General features: G+C 39.5%; 1 protein-coding gene across 1 annotated transcript; it reads left to right on the forward strand.

Moving 5' to 3' along the window:
- The first annotated feature begins 16,466 nt into the window (after positions 1-16,466).
- LOC104907472 (copper transport protein ATX1) lies at positions 16,467-22,465 on the forward strand. The gene is made up of 3 exons (XM_010696406.2): positions 16,467-16,651; positions 20,815-20,890; positions 21,973-22,465. The coding sequence occupies exons 1-3, from the start codon at positions 16,643-16,645 to the stop codon at positions 22,248-22,250; spliced, it is 363 nt and encodes a 120-aa protein (XP_010694708.1). The 5' UTR covers positions 16,467-16,642; the 3' UTR covers positions 22,251-22,465.
- Positions 22,466-24,767: the final 2,302 nt, after the last annotated feature.

The following is a 24,767-nucleotide window of genomic DNA, read 5'->3' on the forward strand; positions in this document are numbered from 1 at the left end:
CATCATTAGGAGTTAATTTATGAAGATAATAAGTTAATTATTTTAATAATCAAAGTTGCTTATTATAGAATAAATGTTGTTTAGTAGGACAATAATAATTAAGCCTACAACTAAAATATATTTATCATATAAGGTCACACTTTATAGCAACCAATTGAAGAAGGAAAAGCCTAATATGGGCCTTATGGTAGCCGACAAGGAGAAGAGTAGGAGCCAGGAGGAGACTTGGTTCTTCTAATTAACCTAATATTATACTATTATATATCAATTAATACTAGGGTTAAGGTACAACAAGTTAATTAGTAACTTCACAACATAAAAGAGAGACACAATACCCTACTCATTCCCTATAACTGGTACCTACTACCACTAGCAGTAACAAAGTTGTCATCTCTTTTGTTCGAGCAAACGTTGGTATTCAGTTGGTCCTCATGTGCTGAATAAAGGAGGGGCATTTCGATATGTTGGATCTCTATACCCTATCATACAAAGAGGAAATCACACTCATTTTGTGATAGTTGTAGTTTTGTTAAATTGACTTGAACCAAGAAGCCATATTTCATCGTTAAGAAAATCGGATCCTAAATTTGTAGGACAATCACCAAACTAAAACCTTTCAAAAATAAAAAAAAAATTGATGATAAGTCAATTTGATACATAGTTATAAAGTTGTAGTTGAGAAACACGTAGCTTAAGACATTATCGATTTTTTTGTTCCCGATCTAGCAGATACAACCACAATTTTAATCAAACATGATGATGAAAACTAAACATACGACTGGTATAGTCATTTGGAAAGAATAATACTCTTGCAAGAAATTAAAGGAGTGATCATACTTTTTTTTAAAAATATTCATCATAAATTTATTTTAGGGAAAAATTGATTTTAAGAATTCGACTTTTAGCTAATTCGCTGTGTTTAATCCCATATTTTCTAATCATCCAAACTTTTGTCGGCATCTTCTCAAAATAATCAGAATTTTTATTTTTCTTGCATACATTATACCCAAACGAATTGGTGATAACAATAAAACTAAGAATTTTGATTATTTTTCAGAAGCTACTCCCAAAGGTAGGGATTATTGAAAAATAATCAAAAGGGGGGATTGAGTTCAGCGAACCGGCCAAATATTTGATTATTAGAATCAAATTTTCCTTTATTTGATTTGATTCTATTTTGGGTTTTATCATATAAAATTGTCTTCTAGGAAATGGGGTGTAACTGTGAGTATTCTATTTGTTTACCACTTATTTATTCAATAAATGTGGAGTGTATGTTATATTGTCTTTAAATAATTTCTTTTTTGCACAAATTCGTAGATTAATTAGTTAGTGTCGTTGTATGTAGGTTATGAGTTGGAATCTTTCCACACAAGGAATTCTTTGAATTGAGTTGTAGGTAGAGGTGGCAAATGTGTCATACGGGTCGAGTCATATTCGGTTCAACATTGTGTTCGGGTTGCGTTCGGGTTGGGTTGAGACCATTAGGTTCGGGTCTGCCTCGTATCCATGTCATTTCGGATCGGTCTGGTGCGAGATTGATGGCTCAGATTGGTATTGGGTTGATTAAATTGAGATAGTTTCAATCGATTCGGGTTGGTTTGGGGCGAATCATTCAGGTAATGTCATGCTAGTATTGCATTACTTCATATAAGAATTATCTTTGGGTTGTAAAGGGAGGGTTATTTTCCTAAAAAATGCCTGCTATCTCTCAGTAGCAAATAAATAACAACATATGAATTAGGTTTTTAGTTCATAAAAGAGAACGAGTTCCCAGTTTCCAACAATAATACAGTTTGAGTATCAATATTAACTGTCACTTTCTATATTTCTAGTCTACCATTTGTTTGTAACAGCCCGCACTTCCGAGCTGCTAGCTAATCATACTTAACATTCATAAAACTCAATTAACGCTTAATAACCTCAAATTAATATTTACTCGCACGCAGCGGAACAAAACCTTTTTATTCGATCCTGGGACCTGTGGGTTATGGGCCCATAATAAATCATCTTCAAAACCAATAACATATTATATAATATCTTATTCGATTCCCAAAATAATATAATACTTAAACATCAAATGAGAACTTAATATTTCAACAACTGATATTCTAAATATAACTTCGAATCACTAATTTAATTTCCATCTCTTAACTGAAACCTCTTTTTCTTGATTCATTCCGGAACCTAACATACACCTGTAAATTACATAAGAAAATACAAGACAAAAACAAAAACTAAAATGAGCGAAAAACTCAGTAACTTTACTTCAGCCCGTCAAAACGGGTCTTGGTTCATAAACGTTTTTCATATCAGAAACAAACTTTGTAATTGTTCGGAAAATAAGTCATTATTAAAAATATATAGCTAGCATAGCTTAATCACGTAACAGAAATTGCTGGCAAGTACAGGCTTATAACATAACATAACATAACATAATACTCGACCTTATCTGGTCTTAACTCATATACGAATCATTTTCTTCCACCTGTACCTTGCCCACTATTCATCTCAGTTCATAAACTAAGCCATCTAAAACAATTTCGAAATCATTTTCTCATTATCATACTCAAATCATATTCTAAGAACACAAATATTTCCGAACAATTCCAATAACTAAATCGAACATACTTTATATTAATCAATATAATTTCTTAACTCACACATGTAAATGTATCTATAACCATGGCCATGACTATAAACGATATATGATATTAAAAACACAATATAACATAACACATACGGGCATATAAATACATTTTTGCTGAACATAAATGTTACCTCAACCGCAAACTAATTCTCAATTAACAAACCTCCAAGATCTTGATATTTGATCACCAACTCAACCTTAAACTCCGCATAATTCAGCATAAAACAATAATTATCATTAGAATAGTGAATACACCTTATGTTTATGGTTTAACCAATTTGCCCACATGAGAGTAAAACAATTAAATAAAAACGTATTTCTGTAAACAAAGTCATCAAATTGCTCATACAAAACTCACTTGAATCCGTTGAAAAGAAATACAACAAGCTAATTATTTGGAACATGACTTCTTCTTAAAATATGATTTAGTAACTAACTTAATCAAAATCAGAACTTTGAATTGGAAAGCTTCAAAACAAAATATCTCACTGTAATAACCAAGGAATAAAGATTCAATTTTTAGAATATAGTTTTCTATTCATAACCACTTGAATTTGATACATAAAGATAGGAGAAGAGAAAGTTGAACTAATACCTGCAACAATGGTTTATATGAACAAGATTCTGAAGAAGGAAAAAAACTAAACAACAATCCCAAGAAGCAGCGTGAACAACCAACACCACAACACTGCCGACCGTGACAGCAACACACCAGGACAACGACAACAACTTGCCGGCAAAGAGCACCAAAAACAGTAGCAGCACCGACCAAAACTCGTGGCAACAACATTACCGAAGCAGAGGAGGGAGAAATTGGGACTAAAGAACAACCAACAACAGCATTGGTGGATCGCAAATAGATGGAATTCGAAGAGAAAATAAACAGAGGTGCCGATGAGGAGATGTGAGCTTGAGAGACACAGAGGAATGGTGAAATGGGTCTTAAAGGAAGAAGGGAGTTGGGGTTTCAATTTGTCAAAGAGAACATAATAAATTGATAGGTAAGCACATTTGTGTCTACTCCTCATTAAGCCACGAAAGACAAGAAGCAATGTGTTTTCTTTTGTTTAATAAAAATCTGATTTTAGATTATCAAAATTTCAAAACATTTCTAATTTCAAGAATTTCCACAACACAAATAAGAATATGATAATATAATTATCAAATGATCTCATATTGATATTAAAGCTTAATTAAACTAATAAACATAATTACTTAATTTAAAACATGCTTAAAAATACGGGCTATTACATTGCTTATCACATAAATTTCGTGATTTAAGTATAATAACAGTTGGACACTGTTACATAGTGCTAGACTCGTAAAACGATACTACTATCACCAACACTAGGTTCTATAATATGAGACTTGTGCAACAATGCCTGGACTCAAAACCCGAACCTGAGCTGCGCCTTTGGGCCTGCAAAAAGGGGCCCTCCCTGGAGGTTTGGGTGGTGTTTTCCCCTCCAAACCTTAAGTCAGGTATTAGGAGTAGAAAGAAAACTTTTAGAGAGAGAAAGTAGAGAGAGAGAATTTATGGCAGAATAACAGTACACTGCCCTGAAAAAAGGTACATTTCCCCTGATTTCAAGGACTATTTATAGTGTCTGAAGTAATTGATGTACCTTGATGTCACCCTAACTTGGGAGCATCTGATTGGCTGAGCAATAGTTTTATGACACGTGGCAAGCATTGATTGGAGAGTACACATCATCCATTCTACAATAATGCTTTTTGTAGATGATGGGCCTAAGTACAGACTGGGCCAAAAGGAGGGATAATACAACTCTTTAATTCAGAAAAGTGTACTTTAGACCATACACCTTTTTGGACCTTGTACTTCGTGCAGTAGCGATGGCACATGTGTAGGGGTAGGATGAAGCCATGTGTCCTATTTATAGCCGTTGACTTCTAGGCTACAACATTTGCCCCTTAAAAGAGGATTTTTACCATTAGGCGCCAAGACGGTTGGAATTCTCTTTTAACCAAAGAGAACTACCCTAACCTTTTCAAAGTAAAGAAGGCACCAAATTAATTGCCGGTATCAACAGGTCAACCCACAGAGGTTTTCTGAATGCAACGGTTATCTTTACCGGATGGGGAGGTCATTTTCACCTCCCTATAAATACAGGCCTTTGACCTTTCTGAATTCATTTTCACACCTTCAGAGAATTTTTCTAGAGAGAGAGAGATTATGCCGAATTTTTTACTGGACTTTTAGAGAGAAAGAGCATCCGTCCAAGATCTCGATAGAAAAATGGATTCGTCCTCTTTATCGAACAATCTCGGCTGCTTAAGGGTTGGCCTCAACCCTAGAACAGAGAGCCTTCCATCTTCTGCACATTCTAGAGTTGGGCCTATTCTGGCCGGACATGCATTTTATTTTTATGGACATGGACGACAAAGTTAGACGACCCAGTCTTTACCTGTGCAGGGTACTTTGGCGCGCGCCAAGCAAACTGCTCGCATAAGACGGAGTAAATCTCCCGACCTCAAGCTTGGAAATGGAGATGTCAACAGGTCGAATCCCTGAAGAAGGGGAGCGCGAGATTCAAAGCGCTCCGCCAACCAACCGAACTCCTTCTCCTGAGAACGTCCAGGAAGAGAAAATTACTTAGAGGACTTTCGAGGCCAGCCCGTCTGGACAAGATATGGTGGTTTACGAGACAAATGAGGTAGAGGTTTCATCTAACCCGTCCAATGATTTGGTCGAGCCTTCCACCACCTCCTCTGAAATAAGACGCCGCTTAGGTCCTCTTTCAGACCCTAGGTTTATCCTAGCTAACAATAGTTGGCTAGGACGAGTAGGTTCAGACCTCAAACACTTCTCCTTGGTAATACCTATGCCGGGGTATTCTTTCGTTATGCCGGGGTATTCTTTCGATCTGCCCGGCAAGGAGGATACTATCGTTAGTGCCCCGTTCGGCCACTTTGTCGTTTATCGGCTGGCTCTAGACGCATGGTTACGATTTCCCTTGCACCCATTTATAAGCCGTCTTCACCACTACAACATTGACCACAATCAGCTTACCCCGAACTCCTGGCAAAACATACTGACATGTTGGCCGCCTTTACTCAGATACATTACGTATCTCAGGTCCCTAAAACGATAGACAGAGCTTGGTTTAGCGTCTGCAACCGTCATATTTACCTGACGTCTTGGGATAAAACTTCAAAAATGCACGCATGGAAGGCGGAGTTTCTATTCGTCCACGCTCCCACCGAAGCTGTAGCCAGACGCTGCCGCTATTTCAGCCGAGCTTCGACTAATATCGGGCGAACCGCTTCGTTGCTAGAGCTAGAGGATGATTCAGCCGAGGAAATGATGGAGTACTTCCGGATTGCGGAGTATTCCACTCCAAACAAATCATCCTTTAAGGGTCCGTCCAACTGGATTCCCTTTAAGGAGATGTTCTATACAACTTTTGGGTTGCCGCGGACCTGCGGTAGGCCGGGAATAGAGGTATACTTACTTATTTTTCTACATAAATAGCCTCGTCCAATGATTGTACCTTACTATCATTGTGCTTTTCTTTTACAGCTACAACCAAACCCGTCCTGAAAAAAATGTTGGCTAGGGGACATAAGCATGTTTAAATTTAGAAGCTCGTTGTGGAAAGAGTACAACAAGTCTAGTTCCTAAAAAATAACGGAAACCTTGGTAAGTATTTTTTTTGGGGCCGGGTTATTTTTGGCGGGCTAGCTTCTTTATTCGTCCAAAAGTTTCGTTTAACTCTTCTGGACGAACCTTTCTCCAGATCGAAAGGTGGCTAGGAACTTCAGGTCGATCTCCCTCCGTGCATGAGGCTCGTCAAGGAATCAATGTTTTGATTGATTTCTTGAATGAGTCAAAATTTAGGGATGCTTCCTGCTCCGAAGAGAAAGACGACCAAGCTTCTTGAGGCTGGTTTCCTTCCTTGGCAAGATCTCGTCCAGAAAGTTCATTCAACTTATCTGGACGAACCCTTAGCTAGATCGAAAGGCAGCCAAGAGACTCAAGGTCGTTCTTCTTCCTTGGCAAGGCCTCGTCCAGGGACCAACATTCTATTGGTTCTTGGACGATCCAACTTTTTGTTGGTCTAGCCGCTCTCCATCTTCGAGCAAGCTTCGTCCAAGCTTTAAGTTTTATTATTCTTTGGACGAGTCTTCTTCTATTGACGCATGAATTCCTAATTTCTCTTTTTATTTTTACTTTCAGAAAAATGCCCCAACGTCCAAAGCGTTGGCGGACAAAGCGGCTACAAAAAAACGACCGGCCACAGTGGGAGATGCTCCTCCTTCGTAGAAATCCAAAGACTTTACGGCCAAAACGAAGAAAGCCGACCACCCCACCGTGCCGAAGATTAAAATACCTCCGACAGTGGAGGACACGAAAATGATTCCTTATGTCGGTGAGATCGTCCTGGCAGCACCTATAGCCTCAGAACAACCAGACGCGGTTGTTCAACTGGACGAAACTGAAGGGGTTTAAGAACAGAATTCCCAGCTGGACGCGGCCAAGGAAGACTCGGCTTTTTCTGGGCAGGTAGCAGAGTTGGTGTGCCAAATGCCCCCTGCTTACCAATCTGTCTCTAGGTCTTCTGGTGAGTCCTATTATTCAACGTCGTTATGACTCAACGCGTTGGCGGGCGTCCGATGACTCCGTCCAACAGACTTGCAGTTGTCGTACCTGTCAGAAATACTAACAAATCTACCCTTTCAGATAAAGGCAAAGAAGCAGCTGAAGAAGTTCCCGCAGCTTCCCCAATTCTTTCGGACGATGATTCCTCGGCCGCTTTTGCCAGGACGTCCTCAGCCGAACGTGAGAAGCTCAAACATGAGCTCTTCAAGTGCGTCCCTGAGCCTTACATTAAAGGCTTGAGGGGTGCTTCCTCTGGGGGATGTTGGCTACATGTGCCAATTAGCTGTCAAGGTAGGGAAAATAACTTCTTTGACGTCCATTTTTCGTACTTAGAAAAGTATTGTTTCTTAATAGTCGTCCGGACATTTTGACCTTTCTTTTCTTTTTCAGCTCTTTGCTCGTAGCATCATAACAGCGGACTGCGCAAAATTGCTCAGGAAAGAGAACAAACAGCTAGTGTGAGCTGCAACGACTGCTGGGGACAAGGCTATGCATGACATGGCGAAGAAGGAAGTACTGCATCGTCAATCAAGGGAGGCTTGGGTATTTAGGCCGGCTGAGATGGAGGCGTCCATCAAAAATACCTCAATCGGCTTAGCGAACTCCTAGCAGAGAAGAATGCCTTAGAGTTGGCTCTGAAGGATGAGAGAAATACCCCTCTTCTGACGACAGTTCAACTTAGAAGGGAGAATAGCTTTCTAAGGGCTCAGAACCATCAGCTGAAGAAGGAAGTCGATGAAGCCTTCACCTTTGCGAAGGAGGCACTGAATGAGGTCATTGATACCTCCATGTCTTGGGCCGTGAAGGCATTTAAGATGCTGGCTGAGGCAGACGACGTTCCCCGCTATGAACGTCGTTTGGAATTCTTAGAGAGCCTTCACAAGGCCACGGTGGCCGGCCGCGAGCCTCCCGTTTTTGAAGAGTCCTCAGAAGATGAAGAAGGGAAGGAGATGGCCAACCCAGAGACTCAAGCTGATGGCGCCGACCTCCCAAATGAATAGAAGTCCCATTCCTGAGTCCCTCTTGTTGTTGTGTCTTGGCCGGAGGCCTTTTTGTACTTAGTTTAGTTTTTCTCTCTTTTGTAATCTAGGTTGTAATCCCTTTTGAATTTTTATAATAGAATCTATTTTCTAATCATTGTCTGTACCCGCAAATTTTCTTGCCTCAATTCTTTATCCAGTTTTGAATAATCTTGGACGAATTAGAATCCAAAATTCTATTAACCATCCAAGGGTTGAAGTTGTTCGTCTTTGATTGAAGGGCCGATGAACTTACAACAAAAATCAGGATGTTCTCTGACTTGGACGAATTAAATCAAAATTTAATTTACCACCGAAGTGCAAAAGTTACTCGTCCTTGGTCTCGTCACGACGATCTTATAACAAAAATCAGGACGTTCTCTGACCTGGACGAATTAAAATCTAAAATTTAATTTACCACCCAAGTGCCAAAGTTACTCGTCCTTAGTCTGCTCACTATGTGCGACCCAAGTGCCAAAGTTACTCATCCTTAGTCTAGTCACTATGTGTTGGCCCTCTGTCCTCCTTCTTGGACGAAGTCAATGTGGTACATTCTCTTTGTTTCGAGAAGGAGAACGGCCTAGCTTAATAGTGACACGTTTTTGCAAGGTAAAGCGTTATTAGGATATGTGAAATCCATCTTTCTTTCCTTTGTAATAAGTTATTCCTTTACTAAGGTGGTTATTACTTAAGTGGCCTTTTGACGGAAAGTAAGATCCCTTTACTAAATTTTCTTAATTCTGGCCGCCTTCTTTTAGGAGGTTGATGTTTACTCTTTAGAGTTTTATCAATTGAGAGCTTCCGTCATGTTTCAAACCTTATAGATTTGCAACATGTTTGGCTGACCTCCTAGGAAAAGTATTTTTTGTTAAGGAAGTTTTCTTGTGTTGTTCTTTACTTTATTGCTTATTATTTTGTTTCAGACCAACGTTTTGGCCGGTGGTAAGATGCCCCCAGTTAAATGGTAAGACATAACAAGTAAAAAGACATTCATCCAGCGAAAATAGAATTGTATTATATGAATTTTGCTTGGCTAAGAGCCAAGATACATGTATACAAATCTACTTTTAGTAGAGAGCAACAAGCTTCCAGTTTAACTACTTCAGATATGGTACTTTTTCAAAGTATCTGAATTCCAAGTTCGAGGAATTGGACGGCCATCCATAGCCTCAAGAAGGAAGGTGCCACTTTGAACTTCCTCGACGATCTTGTGAGGTCCTTCCCAGTTTGGCGTGAGCTTGCCCATTTCTTTGGCTCGGCCGACTGCTCTCATTTTCCTTAAGACAAGATCCCCTACCTTCAATGGTCGCCTAGCCACTCTTTTGTTGAAGTCCCAAGCCATTCGAAGCTTATACAACCGCATTCTCAACAAAGCATTACCCCTAACTTCTGGAACCTAGTCCAAGGTCGTGTGAAGGGCGGCCCAGTTGGCTTCTTTCCAAATATAGCATGACTCTCATAGTAGGCTCTTCTACTTCAACGGGAAGGGTAGCTTCAGACCCATAGACGAGCATGAATGGGGTCTCCCCAGTTGAGTTCTTGGTCGTAGTTCTGATTGAATAGAGAACCAACTGCAGCAGCTCTACCCATAAGCCTTTTGCGTTATCCAGCTTCTTTTTTATGCCATTCGAGAGAATCTTGTTAAATGCCTCCACTTGCCCATTTGCATGAGGATGAGCAACGGCTGCGAAGTGGGCTTTGATATCCTGCTCGGCCAACCAATCCTTGAGCTTAGGCGTCTCAAACTGCAGTCCATTGTCAAAGACAATAGATTGGGGCATACCAAAACTTAAAATGATGTTCTTCCAGATAAAATCTTTTACATCATTAGTGGTGATCCCTCTCATTGCCTCATCCTTAACCCATTTAGTGAAGTAGTCCACCGCTACTAATACAAACTTCTTCTGGCCGGCCGCTACGGGAAATGGCCCCAAGATGTCCATCCCCCATTTGGCGAAGGGTAGAGGGAACAGGATTGGGGTCAGATAGTTGGACAGCTTCTGATGCATGTTACCATGCCTCTAACAGCTATCATGTTTCTTGGCGTAGACCAGGGCGTCTTCTTTTAAGGTGGGCCAATAATACCCTATCCTTGATACCTTCTCAGCCAATGCTCTTCCCCCCAATGTGAGAGACATAAGCTCCTTTATGTAATTCTTTTAAGACATTCAATCCGTCCTCCCTAGTAATGCACTCTAGGAGTGGACGGTTAAACGTTTTGATGTACAAGGTTTCATCCCAGAGCTCAAACCACTTGTCCCTTGCCTTCACATACTTAGCTTCCAACGAATCTGATGGCAGGCGTCCAGTCTTCTTGAATTTAATGATGGGATCCATCCAGACGTGTCCTCGGCTGAAAAACAAAACTTGCTCTTGATCAATGCTTTTTGTTGGCTTTACTTACCAAAACACAGTTCGCGGCAAATCCCCTTTAGCCAAACTGCCTAGTTTCGAAAGAGCATCGGCCTGGTGATTCTCAGACCTTGGAATATGGTCGAGTACAAACCGCTTCAAAGTTTTTACTTCATCTTGAATTAACTACATGTATTTACTCATGGAGGCCTCTTTACACTCAAAGTCTCCATTTACTTGACTGACGACCAACAGGGAATCTGTTTTAGCCTCAATCTCTAAGGCTCTAGCCGCCTTGCACATTTTAATGCCGGCTAAAAGTGCTTCGTATTCCGCTTCGTTGTTTGATGCCTGGAATTTAAATCTGGACGCGTACTCAAATTTGTCCCCTTCTCGCGATTGGAAATTATCCCAGCCCTGCAACCATTAGCAGTGGAAGATCCATCAACCATAAGCATCCAATATCTTCTGCCCCCAGCTGGATCTTGGACGGGTTCAATCGTAGGCCGAGTAAGCTCTACGATGAAATCAGCCAAGGCTTGTCCTTTGATTGCTTTTCTGGGTTCAAATGCTATGTCAAACATGTTCAGCTCCACTCCTATTTTAGCATTCGTCCAGAATCATCCATTTTATGCAGAATTTGTTTTAGGGGCTGGTTAGTATAGACTAGTATGCTATGAGCCAGAAAATACGCCTCGATTTCCTACCGGCCATGAGAAGTGCTAAGCCGAACTTCTCCACCAATGAGTGTTTGCATTCCGCATCTTTTAACACATGGCTTATGAAGTAGATGGGGACCTGCACCGACTCCCTTTCAGCCAGGAGAACTACGCTTACTGCTTGAAGTGAGACAGCCAAGTATACAAACAGTTTTTCCCCTTCGGCCGGACTGACCAAGCGAGGCAACTGTCGGAGATGCTCCTTTACCTACTGGAGAGCTTGCTCCGCCTCTTCCGTCCACTTAAATTTTGCCTTTTTCTTTATCGTTGAGAAAAAATGATGACATTTGTCCCCAGATTTAGAAAGAAAGCGTCCTAGGGCTGCTAAGCACCCGGTCAGACGTTGAACTTCCTTGACTTTGGACGGTGATGTCATGTTTAAAATTGCTTGAATCTTATCAAAGGTTTGCTTCAATTCCTCTCTGGTCGCCTAGGAATCCCAAGAACTTTCCTGCCAACACTCCAAACACGCATTTTTGAGGATTCAACTTTAGCTTGAATTTTCTAAGTGTTAGATTTTCTCAAGGATCATCAATATGATTCAGCTCCCCCGACTTTTGACGATCATGTCATCAGTATAAGCCTCCATGTTTCACCCAGTTGTGGCTGGAAATAGTGTTTATTAGTTGTTGGAAGGTAGCTGGCGCATTGCGAAGGCCGATTGGCATTCTCAACCACCCATAGAGCCCCTTCTCAGTGATGAATGAGGTCTTATCTTGATCTTCTGGCCACATCGGAATTTGATGGAAACCAGAGTAGGCATCCATGAAGCTTAATAGTGCATTCCCCACCGTGGAATCGACTAATCGATCTTTTTTGGCAGAGGAAAATTGTACTTTGGACAAGCCTTATTTAGATCAGTATAGTCTACACACATCCTCCAGGTTCCGTTCGGCTTAGGGACCATGACCACATTTGCTATCCAGTCCGGATAATAAGTCTCTCAGGTGAATTTAGATTTCAACAGCTTCTGCACTTCTTGATTGACGGCTTGATTTGTGGCCGGACCCAGGTGTCTCTTCTTCTGTCGAATTGGATTTGCATAGGATCTATGCTCAGTTTGTGAACAACAACTTCGGTAACAATTCCCGGCATTTCTTCTACAGTACATGCAAAAACATCTTCGAATTCTTTCAACAGCTTGATCAACTTGTCTTTGGCTTTGGGTCTAGAACAGATCCAACTCTCAGCATCCTCTCCGGACGTCTTTCATCTAAACAAATCTCCATTGGTACTTCAACCGGCTCAGGCCGCTCTAGTCAAATTCCCATGATGGCCATCACTTCCTCCGACAAAGCTTTTTCTTCTTTGATGGCCATACACTTCCTCTTCTTGCTCGGTAAGAGAATGGACGGTTTGCTTATTTAAGGGACATTCGTTTGAGATTTATCTACCACAGTCTTCAAATCCGCCACCTAGCCTTTCACAATCTCGGTTGCCTCATTATCTATTGCCTTTTGCTATTCCGATTTTTCTCCCTTCCATGATGAAGGTTTTAAAGTAGAAAGGTAGCATTCTCTTACTGCTTGCTGATCTCCATATAGGGATCCAATTTTCCCCCATCACACTCGAATTTCATTAGCATCAGATTTGTAACAATCGCTGCTTTTATGTGGTTCAGGGTTGGTCGTCCAAGAATGACGTTGTAAGCCGTCAGATCTCGTACCACCAGGAACTTAAGAAAAAGCGTTCTAAATGCTTCCTTGTCCCCTAACCTGACGGGCAAGGTTTACAGTTCCCGTAGGGTAGATTACTCCTCCTCCAATCCCAATTATGGGATGATGGACTGGGACCAAGTCATTCTCATTAAACTTCAATCTTGATAAACAGTCTACGCTGATGATATCCGTCGAAGTCCCGGTATCAATCCAAATCCTTCTTACTTTAGATCGGTAATCTTCATCTCCACAACACAGGGATCGTCATGAGGGGTTCTTAATTTCCCGTGATCTAGCTCATTGGCGACTACCTTTGGAAAGGGGTCAGACTCTGCTTGATTGGTAAGCATGATCTGGCTGAGTTCCCTCAGGTAATTTTTATTCCCCCGGTTGGTTAGACCTCCTGCTGCAAAACCTCCAGATATGACAAGCACTACATCCTCGTTAGTACTTTCACTTTCTTTTCTCTTGCTCTGACGGTCATCCCTTTTCTGAAACTTTCTTCCCCTTTGGGGAAGGTATGAATTCATCTTCCCTTTGCGAGCCAAATCTTTCAAGGCTCTTTTCAGATGCTTGCATTCATTTGTTTCATGGCCACAATCTTTATGGAAGTGGCAATATTTGCTCTTATCCCTATTTCGATAGGGAGTTTACATTTTAGCTGGCGCCTTTAATTCATGTTGATCTTTTATTTCCATAAGAATAGAGTATTCATCTATACTGAATTCTATAGGTTCCGCTGATGCTGCTGGTTCACTTCTTTTACTTCTTCTGGATGAGATCGTCATTGAACTCAATGCCCAAGTTTCAGCTTTCTTGGGATTGTTCTTTTTTGGCTGAACAGCTTCTTCAGTATTTTTCACTTTTGGATGTTTTGCCTCTGCTCATACTTCTATTGCGTGAATGAATGCTTCAGCCTCTCGGAGGGCTTCGGCAATAGTGGTGATCTTTTTCTTTACCATATCAAATTTGAAACTTCCTGGCCTCAGACCGCTGATGAAGGCGTCAAAAGCCACTCCTGCATTCAGATCTTGAATCTGCAATGCCTCTAGATTAAATCTCTTAATTAAACTTCTTAAAGCCTCCTTTGGTCTTTGGATAACCTTCCCCAAATGCATGCTAGTTTTCTGTTCCTACCGATTCGCTACAAAATGACTAGTTAACAGAATACTAAGCTTTGTGAAATTATTCACTGAGTTAGGAGGAAGATTATTGAACCACTTTTGCGCTACCCCTTTCAAAGTAGCTGGAAAATTCTTACACCAAGTAGCATCACCGACTGCCTGAACATACATTTGATGCTTATATGTCGATAGGTGATCATCTGGTTCTGTAGTTCCCTCAAAGGGTTCTATCGAGGGTAGCTTAACCTTTGGGAACGGAGGAGACTCCATGATTCTATTCGAGAATGGGGTCGGCCATTTAATCTTGAATGCCCCCGAAGGTCCCTCAATGGGTATGTGCTCCCGCCGTTATTCCTTTAACACAGGATTAGAAGAGGTCTTAGCTAGGCCTGGACGCCTATACACCATAAGTTGCAATACAGTTTTTTCTTGCCTTGGCTGGACAGCAGATAGTCCTTTACTCCTTCCTACAGTTCTGGATGGTAGTCTCAATGGAGGATCTCTCATGTAGGGTGTGGATCCTGATGTTGAGCATTGTAGAGCTGCTGCCTTCTTTGCCTCTAGATACTCCCTAGCATCGTCTCCATTTTATGACCACTAGGGGGGCAAGTTGTCCCCTGGCCGGACTACCAACTTCCAGTCCATTTTCCTCCGCTGCTCACTAACCGCCGGCTGCTTTCCTTTTGAGACCCGTCTGGATACTTCCTGCCGAGGACGCCTGCTTGGCTCCGGCCGGCCTTCTTGGGACTGTCCCTTACGTGGAGTTACAGCAGCTGGATCTGGATTGACATGGAAAAACAACATGTTATTCTTGATTTGCTCTTCAACAACAACAACCATCCTAGTCTGAAAATCGTTCAAAACATTTTCCAGATGGGCAGCCGTCACCTGACGCTAAAGATTTTCTTAAATGACGGGCTCCCTGCTTCGTCTAGAAAGGTTGACGATAGCGGCAGTAGAGGGCCTATCTCTTCCTCTTGGTGGCCTTTCATCGTCCACCGTATCTTCCACTCGAATCTCGAAACTCCTGTTCCTAGTAATGTTGGATGAGTGACAATCAGTCACTGTTGCATCTCCCCACAGACGGCGCCAAATGTTACGTAGTGCTAGACTCGTAAAACAATACTACTATCTCCAACAGTAGGTTCTAATATAGAAGACTTGTGCAACAATACCTGGACCCAGAACCCGAACCTGAGCTCCGCCTTTGGAGCTGCAAAAAGGGACCCACCCTGGAGGTTTGGGTGGTATTTCCCCCTCCGAAGCTTAAGTCAGGTATCAGGAGTAGAAAGGAAACTTTTAGAGAGAGAAAGTAGAGAAAGAGAATTTATGGCAGGCAACAATACACTGCCCTGAAAAAAGGTACATTTCCCCTGATTTCAAGGACTATTTATAGTGTTTGAAGTAATTAATGTAGCTTGATGTCACCCTAATTTGGGAGCATCTGATTGGTTGAGCAATAGTTTTATGACACGTGGCAAGCATTGATTGGAGAGTACACATCATACATTCTACAACAATGTTTTTTATAGATGTTGGGCCTAAGTACAAATTAGGCAAAAAGAAGGCTACTACAACTCTTTTATTCAGAAAAGTGTACTTTAGGCCATACACCTTTTTGGACCTTGTACTTCCTGCACCAGTCAAGGCACACGTGTAGTGGTAAGATGAAGCCACGTGTCCTATTTATAGCCGTTGATTTTTGGGCTACAACAGACACAATAATATTAGGACACCAACACTTCGACAATAATATTGTATTGACTTATATTATAATATATTAAGCCACCAACACTTAGACATAAGCAAATTGGATATTTTTTTCAGCTCATGGGGTGATCAGGAGTAGCGAAGGGAGTTGGGTTCAGATTAGGTCGGGTTCCAGTCCTACCTTTTGGATCCGGATCGAGTTAGTTCTGTTTGAGTTATCTTCAGGTACGAGTCATATTCGAGTTTGGCGTGATACGAGTCTAGTCAGGTTCTTTCGGATTTCACTTGTATTTGGGGTGGTTACTTTCGGGTGAAAACGGGTTTCGATTCGGGTAAATGGGTACGAGTCTGTTTTGCCAACTATAGTTGTATTAGTTTGGTGGAATGTATTAGTTGTGTTATTAATTAATTTAATTACATACCTCTTTTTAGTTAATTATACACCAACAAAAATTAACTTGGAGTGCGTAATTTCAAAATTGTAACATTTAAAAAGAAGTAGATTAGAATTGGACAAAGGAAAAGAAAAATTCGAGAAGAAATCGTTAGTGGAGTAATTGAGGACCGGAATTTGGCGCTTATAAGTTACGCGATATTGGGTCAACCACTTTTGCCTTGACAGCGTTCATCGCACTAACTCGCTTTATTACCTTCACCTTTTACACCTTCAATCCTTCATTATATACCTTCGCTTCAAACCCATAAATCATACCAAATATATTCAGGTCTTACAACTTCTTCCACTTCATCATCTTTTTCTTCAAACCATCTAACTTTGTATCAAGCGCCATGTCTCAGGTAACGCTGATATTCCCTTTGTTCATTTCTGCAATAATTTTTGGTAAATTTTATTTGTTGATTTTGATGAATTTGGTTATTGTTTGCATGTTCTGCGTTTCATGATTGAATTCCTGCTTAAGTTTTTGTAAATTTTGTTTTCTATTGGATGATCTGTATCGAAATTGATTTGGGTTGCTTTTCCTTTTGTGTTGTTTTGATGCAAAAGGTATAATTTGACTAGCTGAACGTGTGGTTTCTTTGATGTTTGTTAAGATTTAGAATATATGAGAACTCTCTGATCTTCTCATTAAACTTAAGAGGAATATATATACAACTTAATATCATAAACCTTATTGAACTAGATATCCTAATCACTTTACAGATAGGAATATAATACAAGATTCGTAATAAACATAATACTCCAATACTCCCCCTAAAGATGGAGCATGAATATCCCAAATGCCTAACTTGCGGAGTAGAAAACCAAACTGGTATTGTCCCAAAGCTTGATGTCCAGTAGGAACATAGGAGGTAGATAAGTGACCAAAAGTCAATTTATCGCGAATAAAATGACAATCTACCTCGATATGCTTTGTGCGATCATAGAAAACTGAATTCTTTGAAATATGAATAGCAGATTGACTATCTGAATACAAACGCATAGGCTTAGGATGCAAAATACCAAGAGAAGACAACAAATATTTCAACCACTTTAACTCACAAGTAGTAACAACCATAGCCTTATACTCAGCCTCTGCAGAGGAACGAGCTACATTAAGTTGTTTCTTAGTCTTTCAGGAAACAAGGGAACGACCCAAAAACACCAAATAACCAGTAACAGAACGCCGAGTCAATAGACAAGCAGCCTAATCACTATCACAAAATGCAGTAAGTTGCATATTACCCAAAAGGCGCAACACAATACCCTGACCAAGGACTACCTTTTAGATAACGCAAAACACGAAAACAAGAAATTGAGACAGAGTATGGACAACATAACTTAACTCAGGACGAGTAACTAGGCGCCTATATGATGCACGTATGGTGACCCTTCGGCAGAAGCGAGACGACGATTCTACTCCATAGGCGTGTCAATGGGTTGACAAGCTAACATGCCAGCTTCTGTTAACACATCCAACGCATATTTGCGTTGGGACATAAAATATCGTCCTTGCTCCTAGCAACCTCAATGCTTAAGAAATATTTCAATATACCCAAATCCTTCATATGAAACAAGAACTCAAATATTCCTTAAACCGAACAATAATATCATGAGATGAGCCTGCAATAATCAAATCATCAACATAAATAAGAACATGAAGAGCAGCATGTCCTTGAATGTAACCGAACAAAGAATAATGTGCAGCAAACAATTTATAATCATAAGACTTTAATGTCCAAGATAACTTTGCAAACCAGTGTCTAGGTGCCTGTTTCAATCCATACAACAATTTTCGTAACCTGCAAACCTTCCCTGGAGGAGCACCACGATACCCAGTCGCAAGTTTCATATAAACTTCTTTATGCAAATAACCATGTAAGAAAGCATTTTGAACATCCATATGATACAATTCCCAATTAAGAGATACAGCAACAACTAAAAATAAATATACGGTGCCCATTTTTGCAACAGGAGCAAACGTTTCACGATAATCAACACCTTCTATTTGACGATTACCATGAACAGCTAGTCTACCTTTGAATCGTTTAACCTTGCCAGTGGTAGTGTATTTAATACTATACACCCAACCACTACCAATGGCTTTCTTACCTGAAGATAGATCCTCTAAACTCCAAGTACCCTTGCACTTAAGGGTTGCGATCTCCTCCTCCATAGCCTTACGCCAACCAGGATGTTTCACAGCCTCAATTGTGAGGCTCCTGTCCTTTAGTAACAGCTGCCAAAAAGCTTCTATGTTTGACAGAATAATTACTATAATCAACATAACAAGCTATATCAAAGGGCGAACTTGAAGAACGAGATGGAGAACGAGAAGGAGAAGCAGTAGAGGGTTTGGAGTCAATATTTTCACACACCGTAGTATGAGTCACAAAATCACGAAGCTTACAAGATTGAACTTTAGTACGATGCCCACGTCCTAACAATTCACCAGACGACGACGATGAACTCCACCTCAAATCATGAGGCGTGGAGGTGTCAGACACTAGGTTGCACATAGACGGGTACGAGTACTGGGGCGGAAAATAGTGAGATTTTGAAATTTTAGGAATGGGCACATATACCCATACATGATACATATCGTATCATGCACGGGTACAGGTACGAGTATGTGACCTAGAAGAAGTACATGTGCTACATAGGTCACATAACCGCACCAACGCACATGAGTCGGAGAAGCATCACCAACGATGCTTCGAGTAGGGCATGGAGGCGTAGTGACCATACCATCTATATGCACGCCAGTACCATCAGGTGCACACACGACATCATCAACAACACTAGGTGCACCAACATCACCAATAGGTGCACCAATAGTAAATACAAAACCACTATCATCAAACAAATCCGCCCGAAGTGATGGTTGGGAAAAATATAAATCTCACTGCTATTGTGCCACATCACAAAGAACAGTAGGATGGGGGAATCGATCCTAAAAAGATGTAACATGAGAAAAAATCAGATCGTGGAGAAAAAATTTCTCTAAATTAGAGAGGTTGTGATACCATGTTAAGATTCAAAATATATGAGAATTCTCTAATCTTCTCATTAAACTTTAGAGGAATATATATACAACCCAATATCATAAACCTTATGGAACTAGATATCCTAATCACTTTACAGATAGGAATATAATACAAAACTCCTAATAAACATAGTACTCCAATAATGTTGAATCTCGTCGTAGTAGGTAACTCTATGGGAAAAGATTTAGCAGATAATTATGTAATGATCGAAAAGCATGAAATTTGTTGTTAAAGTTTCTGCTAGAATACATGGATAATTGGGTTATTGGTTGGAAAATGGAAGTAGAACATGATTTATTTTAGGTTTTACCTCCTGCTTTAATTTCCGCCTTTCCACTATGATTTTTCTGTGTTGGGATCCACTTGTTCGATATAAGGCTCATTTTGGTTGGACAGAAACTATTGTCAATGGAAATTGATCTTTCGTGAACATTATTTTTTCACAAGAAAACACAATCATTGATTAGTTTTTGTTTGTTTGGTTTCTTGCGTATAAAGTTAGAGAAAAAAAGGAAGAATGGAAATGGTTGGGAGGAGGGAAAGTAGAATGTAGGGATTAGGGAGTTAAATGTGGCATCCCTTCTATTAGGAACGACAAAGTTTTCCACCACGCCACCAATTGGAAACTATCTTCCACCCTTAACAAAATAAAACAAAGGAAAGTTGGAAAACCACTTTTCCTAGAATAATGTTTTATGCCCAACCAAACACTTTAAAAGCCGATGCATTTTCTTCAATTTTACTTATAGAACCTGAACTGATGGTGATGGAGGAAGTGTAGCATATAACAAGTCTAGTGATTTCTTTCAGATTGATCTTTATTGCCATTTACTTCATGTACTCATATGATATGATCCTCTACTTTGTGGATACTTACATATCTTACTTCTTGTATAACATACCATTTAATTGAGGATGGAATTTCTTTTGATTTTGAACATTTTGTTGGTACGCAGTTGAGTTGTGTCATGACCTTTTTGGGGTCTCATTTGTCTGAATCATAAGTATTATTGTGATAATGATTGTGATGGTGATTGGAAAGTCTATCTTAGAAGTGCCTACCATTGGATCAATTTTAACAATAAATTTTTTTAAAGGATGTCCTAGTATAACTCACAAATGACTATGAAGTTATCGGAAGAGCCTTGTTCTTTAGGTGGCATCTAAACTTTAACAAAGCAGATATAATTAATGATTTGAGTGTTAAGTTTTTTCGAAGTAGATGTAACTTTCTTCAGATTACTTTTCGCTTCAATTAGGTGATTCACTTAATGCATTATGACTGGTTTTTCCAGAATCACTTTGATTTGCTTTAAGGAGTGATGTATCTGGAACCTGTGCGAAGAAATAGGCTTTGATACTAGCTGTTTACCATCCTTGATGACTTGTAACTTTTGTGTGATGCCCTCCTGCTTTAAATTAGAAATAGTTTCTGTAAATGTATGTCTGACCTAATGGGTGTTGGTGGTCTGCAGACTGTTGTTCTTAATGTTGCCATGACATGCAAAGGCTGTTCAGGGGCAGTGAAGCGTGTTTTGGACAAAATGGAAGGTTCGTTGTTCCCTATTCATAGTATTATTTTGTTTTCTTAAGGAACCTCATATTCTGTTTCTTCATTTGCCGTCTCATACTTTCATTTGATAATCTACTTGCCTCCAACCTTGAGATAACCTAACTTTTGCTCTATTGAGTGTGGTGAGATTGGAAGGGCCCACACCTTCCACTTTTTCTGGTTCCAACTTTGAATTAATGGTGTTAATTGGAAACTGCAACATTTAATCTATATTGGGTCATGGGTTTCCATCCGCACCTAATTAAAAGATGTCATATCCTTTGATTTACTGTTTCAATATAGACACATGGCTGCATTATAATGACATGAATATTTGTTTAGCTCTCACCGGCCCATTAGCTAAAACTTAAAAGCACCCTATTTGAATAATTATTCTTTATATGATAAAGCTGATACTACTATCAGATACACTGATGTGGAGTTCATATGACTTGAGTATAATACCTTGGCAATATGCATAAGAGGCTTGGTTTATCTCTCTCTCCTATGTTGTTCTTTTAGGTTACATGTGTTGGTAGTTATTCTGGCCCAGAGAATATTATTATAGTTGTGACTCTGGCAATAGGACTTGGCTAGGACAGAGTTATGAGTGAAGGAAAACTGCGTCTAGAGAGGTGCCAGGATGGAATTGTGTGGTTACTAGTTTTTCTCTAAACAAAAATTACGAAAAACAGTAAAATGTTCTGATCTCAATGGAACAAAGCTAAATGTATATGTTCAGTCCCTTGCTACAGTAACTTTGTGACTATATCAAAGCTAGAAACCACTGAGACTACTTTCAGAATGGTTTTAGCAGCACTGCCCTTTGTTGAAGTATTGGTGATCGACTTCGATGATGTGAAGCTTTTAATCTCGTTTTTTGTTCTTGTCAATATTTTGACCGTTGTAGTCAATTGTCTACCTCTACTCTTTTCTGAATTTATGGACTGATCAATTATCAATTTACAACTTACTGTCCTGCTGTATAAATAAACAGAGGCATACCCATTACTAAACCATGGGGCCGTTTTCTTTTAATAATCATTACTGAATTACTGACTTTTTCTGTGGTGAATTTCAGGGGTTGAATCTTATGACATCAATTTAGAGGAAAAGAAGGTGACTGTCACAGGTAATATAACGCCTGAAGCTGTTCTTCAGACTGTCTCTAAAACTGGAAAGAAGACTTCATACTGGGAAGAGGCAGCACCAGCACCAGCACCAGCACCAGCTGAAGTCGAAGCTGAACTCGGAGAAGCCAAAGCTGAGCCAGTTGAAGCCGGAGCTAAGCCCGCAGAAGATGAAGCTAAGCCAGCAGAAGCCGAAACTAAGCCAGCAGAAGCAGTAGCTGCTCCTTGATATAATTAGTACCATGACAACCAATTGTATAACCATGTTCTAATAGATAACTCTCTTTACTTTGTAAGTTTAATGTTCCTAAATACTGGATTTACATAAGCAATAACTTGAATTGTGTTTTCTTCTGTTCCTGTATCGCTCGACAAGCGAGCATTACTTCCTTGTGAACTGAAACGTCGTACATGATACTATTGCAGTAACATAATTCTTGACCATATCTTCTCCTGTAATGGTATTTTTTTAATTAAATCATAAAGTAGGTTATGTAGGCTATATTGGTGTAACAACCATGAGCAATGTAATGGATGTGACTACATTTTGCCAAAGAGGGCCACTTATGTATGAAATTTGGTCATTGATATGATTCTACTATGACTAGCAATGCTCACTAGTATGGGTAGTGTTTGGGTTCGATAAGTCACAGGGCCTCCAATTCTTGTTTGAAATTACTATACTACCCTTGAACGAATGATGGGCCCCCTATCACCAATGGCAAACCCAATGGCCTAGTCATTTAGTGCGGTGTTGTGGTGTCATTCGCTCCAATCCTTATAAAAAGGGACCAAATCCCCATCTATTGACGTAATGAACAGTTCACCCACTAACTTTCTCCATAGCTTTCTGGTTCCTCACTAGACATGACCTTTTACTCCGGTACTGACTTGGTCGTCGCAGAAGCGATCCCGAAAACACCCCTAGGGTAGTCTAACACTTACTTTGCAGTATTGATGACTCCTTTGGACGAATGACAACAACCCAACTCATGTCGAAATTACAGTCTGATCCCTACTTAAAAGTTTTGCGTAACACTTCGTCCTTTCTAAACACAATGTAGTGAAAATAGAACATTTTATTAAAGAAATGGCGATAGTGGAAATATCGTCTCACGAAAATATCACTCTAATCAAAGGTTAAAATTAAACTAAATAAATATAAAACCCAATTAATATAATCCAAATCCATAGAGAGGCAAAACAATCTCATAATCCAAATATATATAGTAAATATAAAAAAATAAACTATGTCAAAAATCCTAAATAGCCTTTCTCTCATTTCTCATAACACGAAATATTCACCTGCAAAATATATCAACAAACATCCACAATCACTAGGGAGTAACTAACAGCTCTCCCAGCTTAATTAGGATCCATAAGAGTTATGAAAGTTTTAACAATCGAGTCATAGAAGAACACCTCAGAAATACACTTCAAATAATCATGTAGATAAATGAATACAACAAAAATAATACAACAAGCTAAGTAAATAAAAAATAAGGTGAAGATAATAGAATAAATAGCTAAATAAATAAATATACATATGAACTCAAGGACCAACAAGATAAACTTTCAATTCTAAATAAAATTATAATATGAACAATATAGACGATAATGATAACATTTTCAGAATACACGTTTGAGGAGGAACGAAACGCAAGTGGATTGCAACTCACTGTCCCAATTTGGTTATAGTATTAGGAACATGCTCACCTACGTTTAGTATGGCCACAACTTGATGTGAGATAGTACCCTGCTTAGTACTTCCCGACCTCTCAAACGACAACTAATAACCAAAACGAACCTACACCCCCTGCTCAGTATGTAAGTATAAATTGTGTACCCGGATCAGTACACAGTGACTGTTCATTCCTAGGAGACTATGTCATCTCACTAGTCATCATCCTCAAACAAAAACAAATAATCACTAATATAATTTCATTATCTGTAGAATGTCATTTAACGTCTTACATCAAATTGCAAGAATCTAGGCCTTGAGCCATCGGTTCCATTTACATCAAACTGCATGAATTTTAGGGACTCGACCCATGAATTCCAATTCAAAATAACTTCACAATTTCTCAAACGTAGTAATCACACTATTAATAGTATTATCTTCGGAAAAAAATTACAATTTAACTCATCAAGAAACTAGAAAATAATAGAAATGCTTACAATAGCTTAATAACAATTTGAAGAATCCAAAATAAATTAAGTTCATCCAAACAACAAACCAAATTAATACATAATACCATCATAATATAATCTTATCGTACCAATAACCACTATTGATAACAACTTATAATAATATAACAATCAAAATTAATTCAACTAACATGCTACATACATCAAATAAGTATATATAGAGATTTAAGTTGTAACTTAGATAAAACATGATTCTTAACTTAAGTAAAGAGTAAAGACACCACCATATTATACTTTAACTTCACATAGGAAATTATGGGGATGGAACTTTCGGATACTTCTACCCTTGAGGACTATCTCTACTGAGCCCCTCAAAAATCAGGTGAGTTTAACACTAAATCAGCCTGCTACACTCTGTTGAGACAACAACAACCAGGAATATTTAGCATGACACTTCCATTACATATGAAGCTTCTTCGTAATATATGGAATCTGAACATCATGCCAAAATGGCAAATGTTTTTGTGGAGAATCTTGCAAAATGGCCTTGCCATAAATGCAAATCTTCACAGAAGGGGAATGTTAGACTCAGACATTT

Source organism: Beta vulgaris, chromosome 4 (assembly GCF_026745355.1).
Source record: "Beta vulgaris subsp. vulgaris cultivar EL10 chromosome 4, EL10.2, whole genome shotgun sequence".
Taxonomy (NCBI): Eukaryota; Viridiplantae; Streptophyta; class Magnoliopsida; order Caryophyllales; family Amaranthaceae; genus Beta; species Beta vulgaris.

Excerpts from the sequence above, each read along its gene's own strand:
- LOC104907472 (XM_010696406.2), top strand. Across the intron at positions 20,891-21,972 it reads TGTTTTGGACAAAATGGAAG|GGGTTGAATCTTATGACATC; the intron begins GTTCGTTGTTCC and ends GGTGAATTTCAG.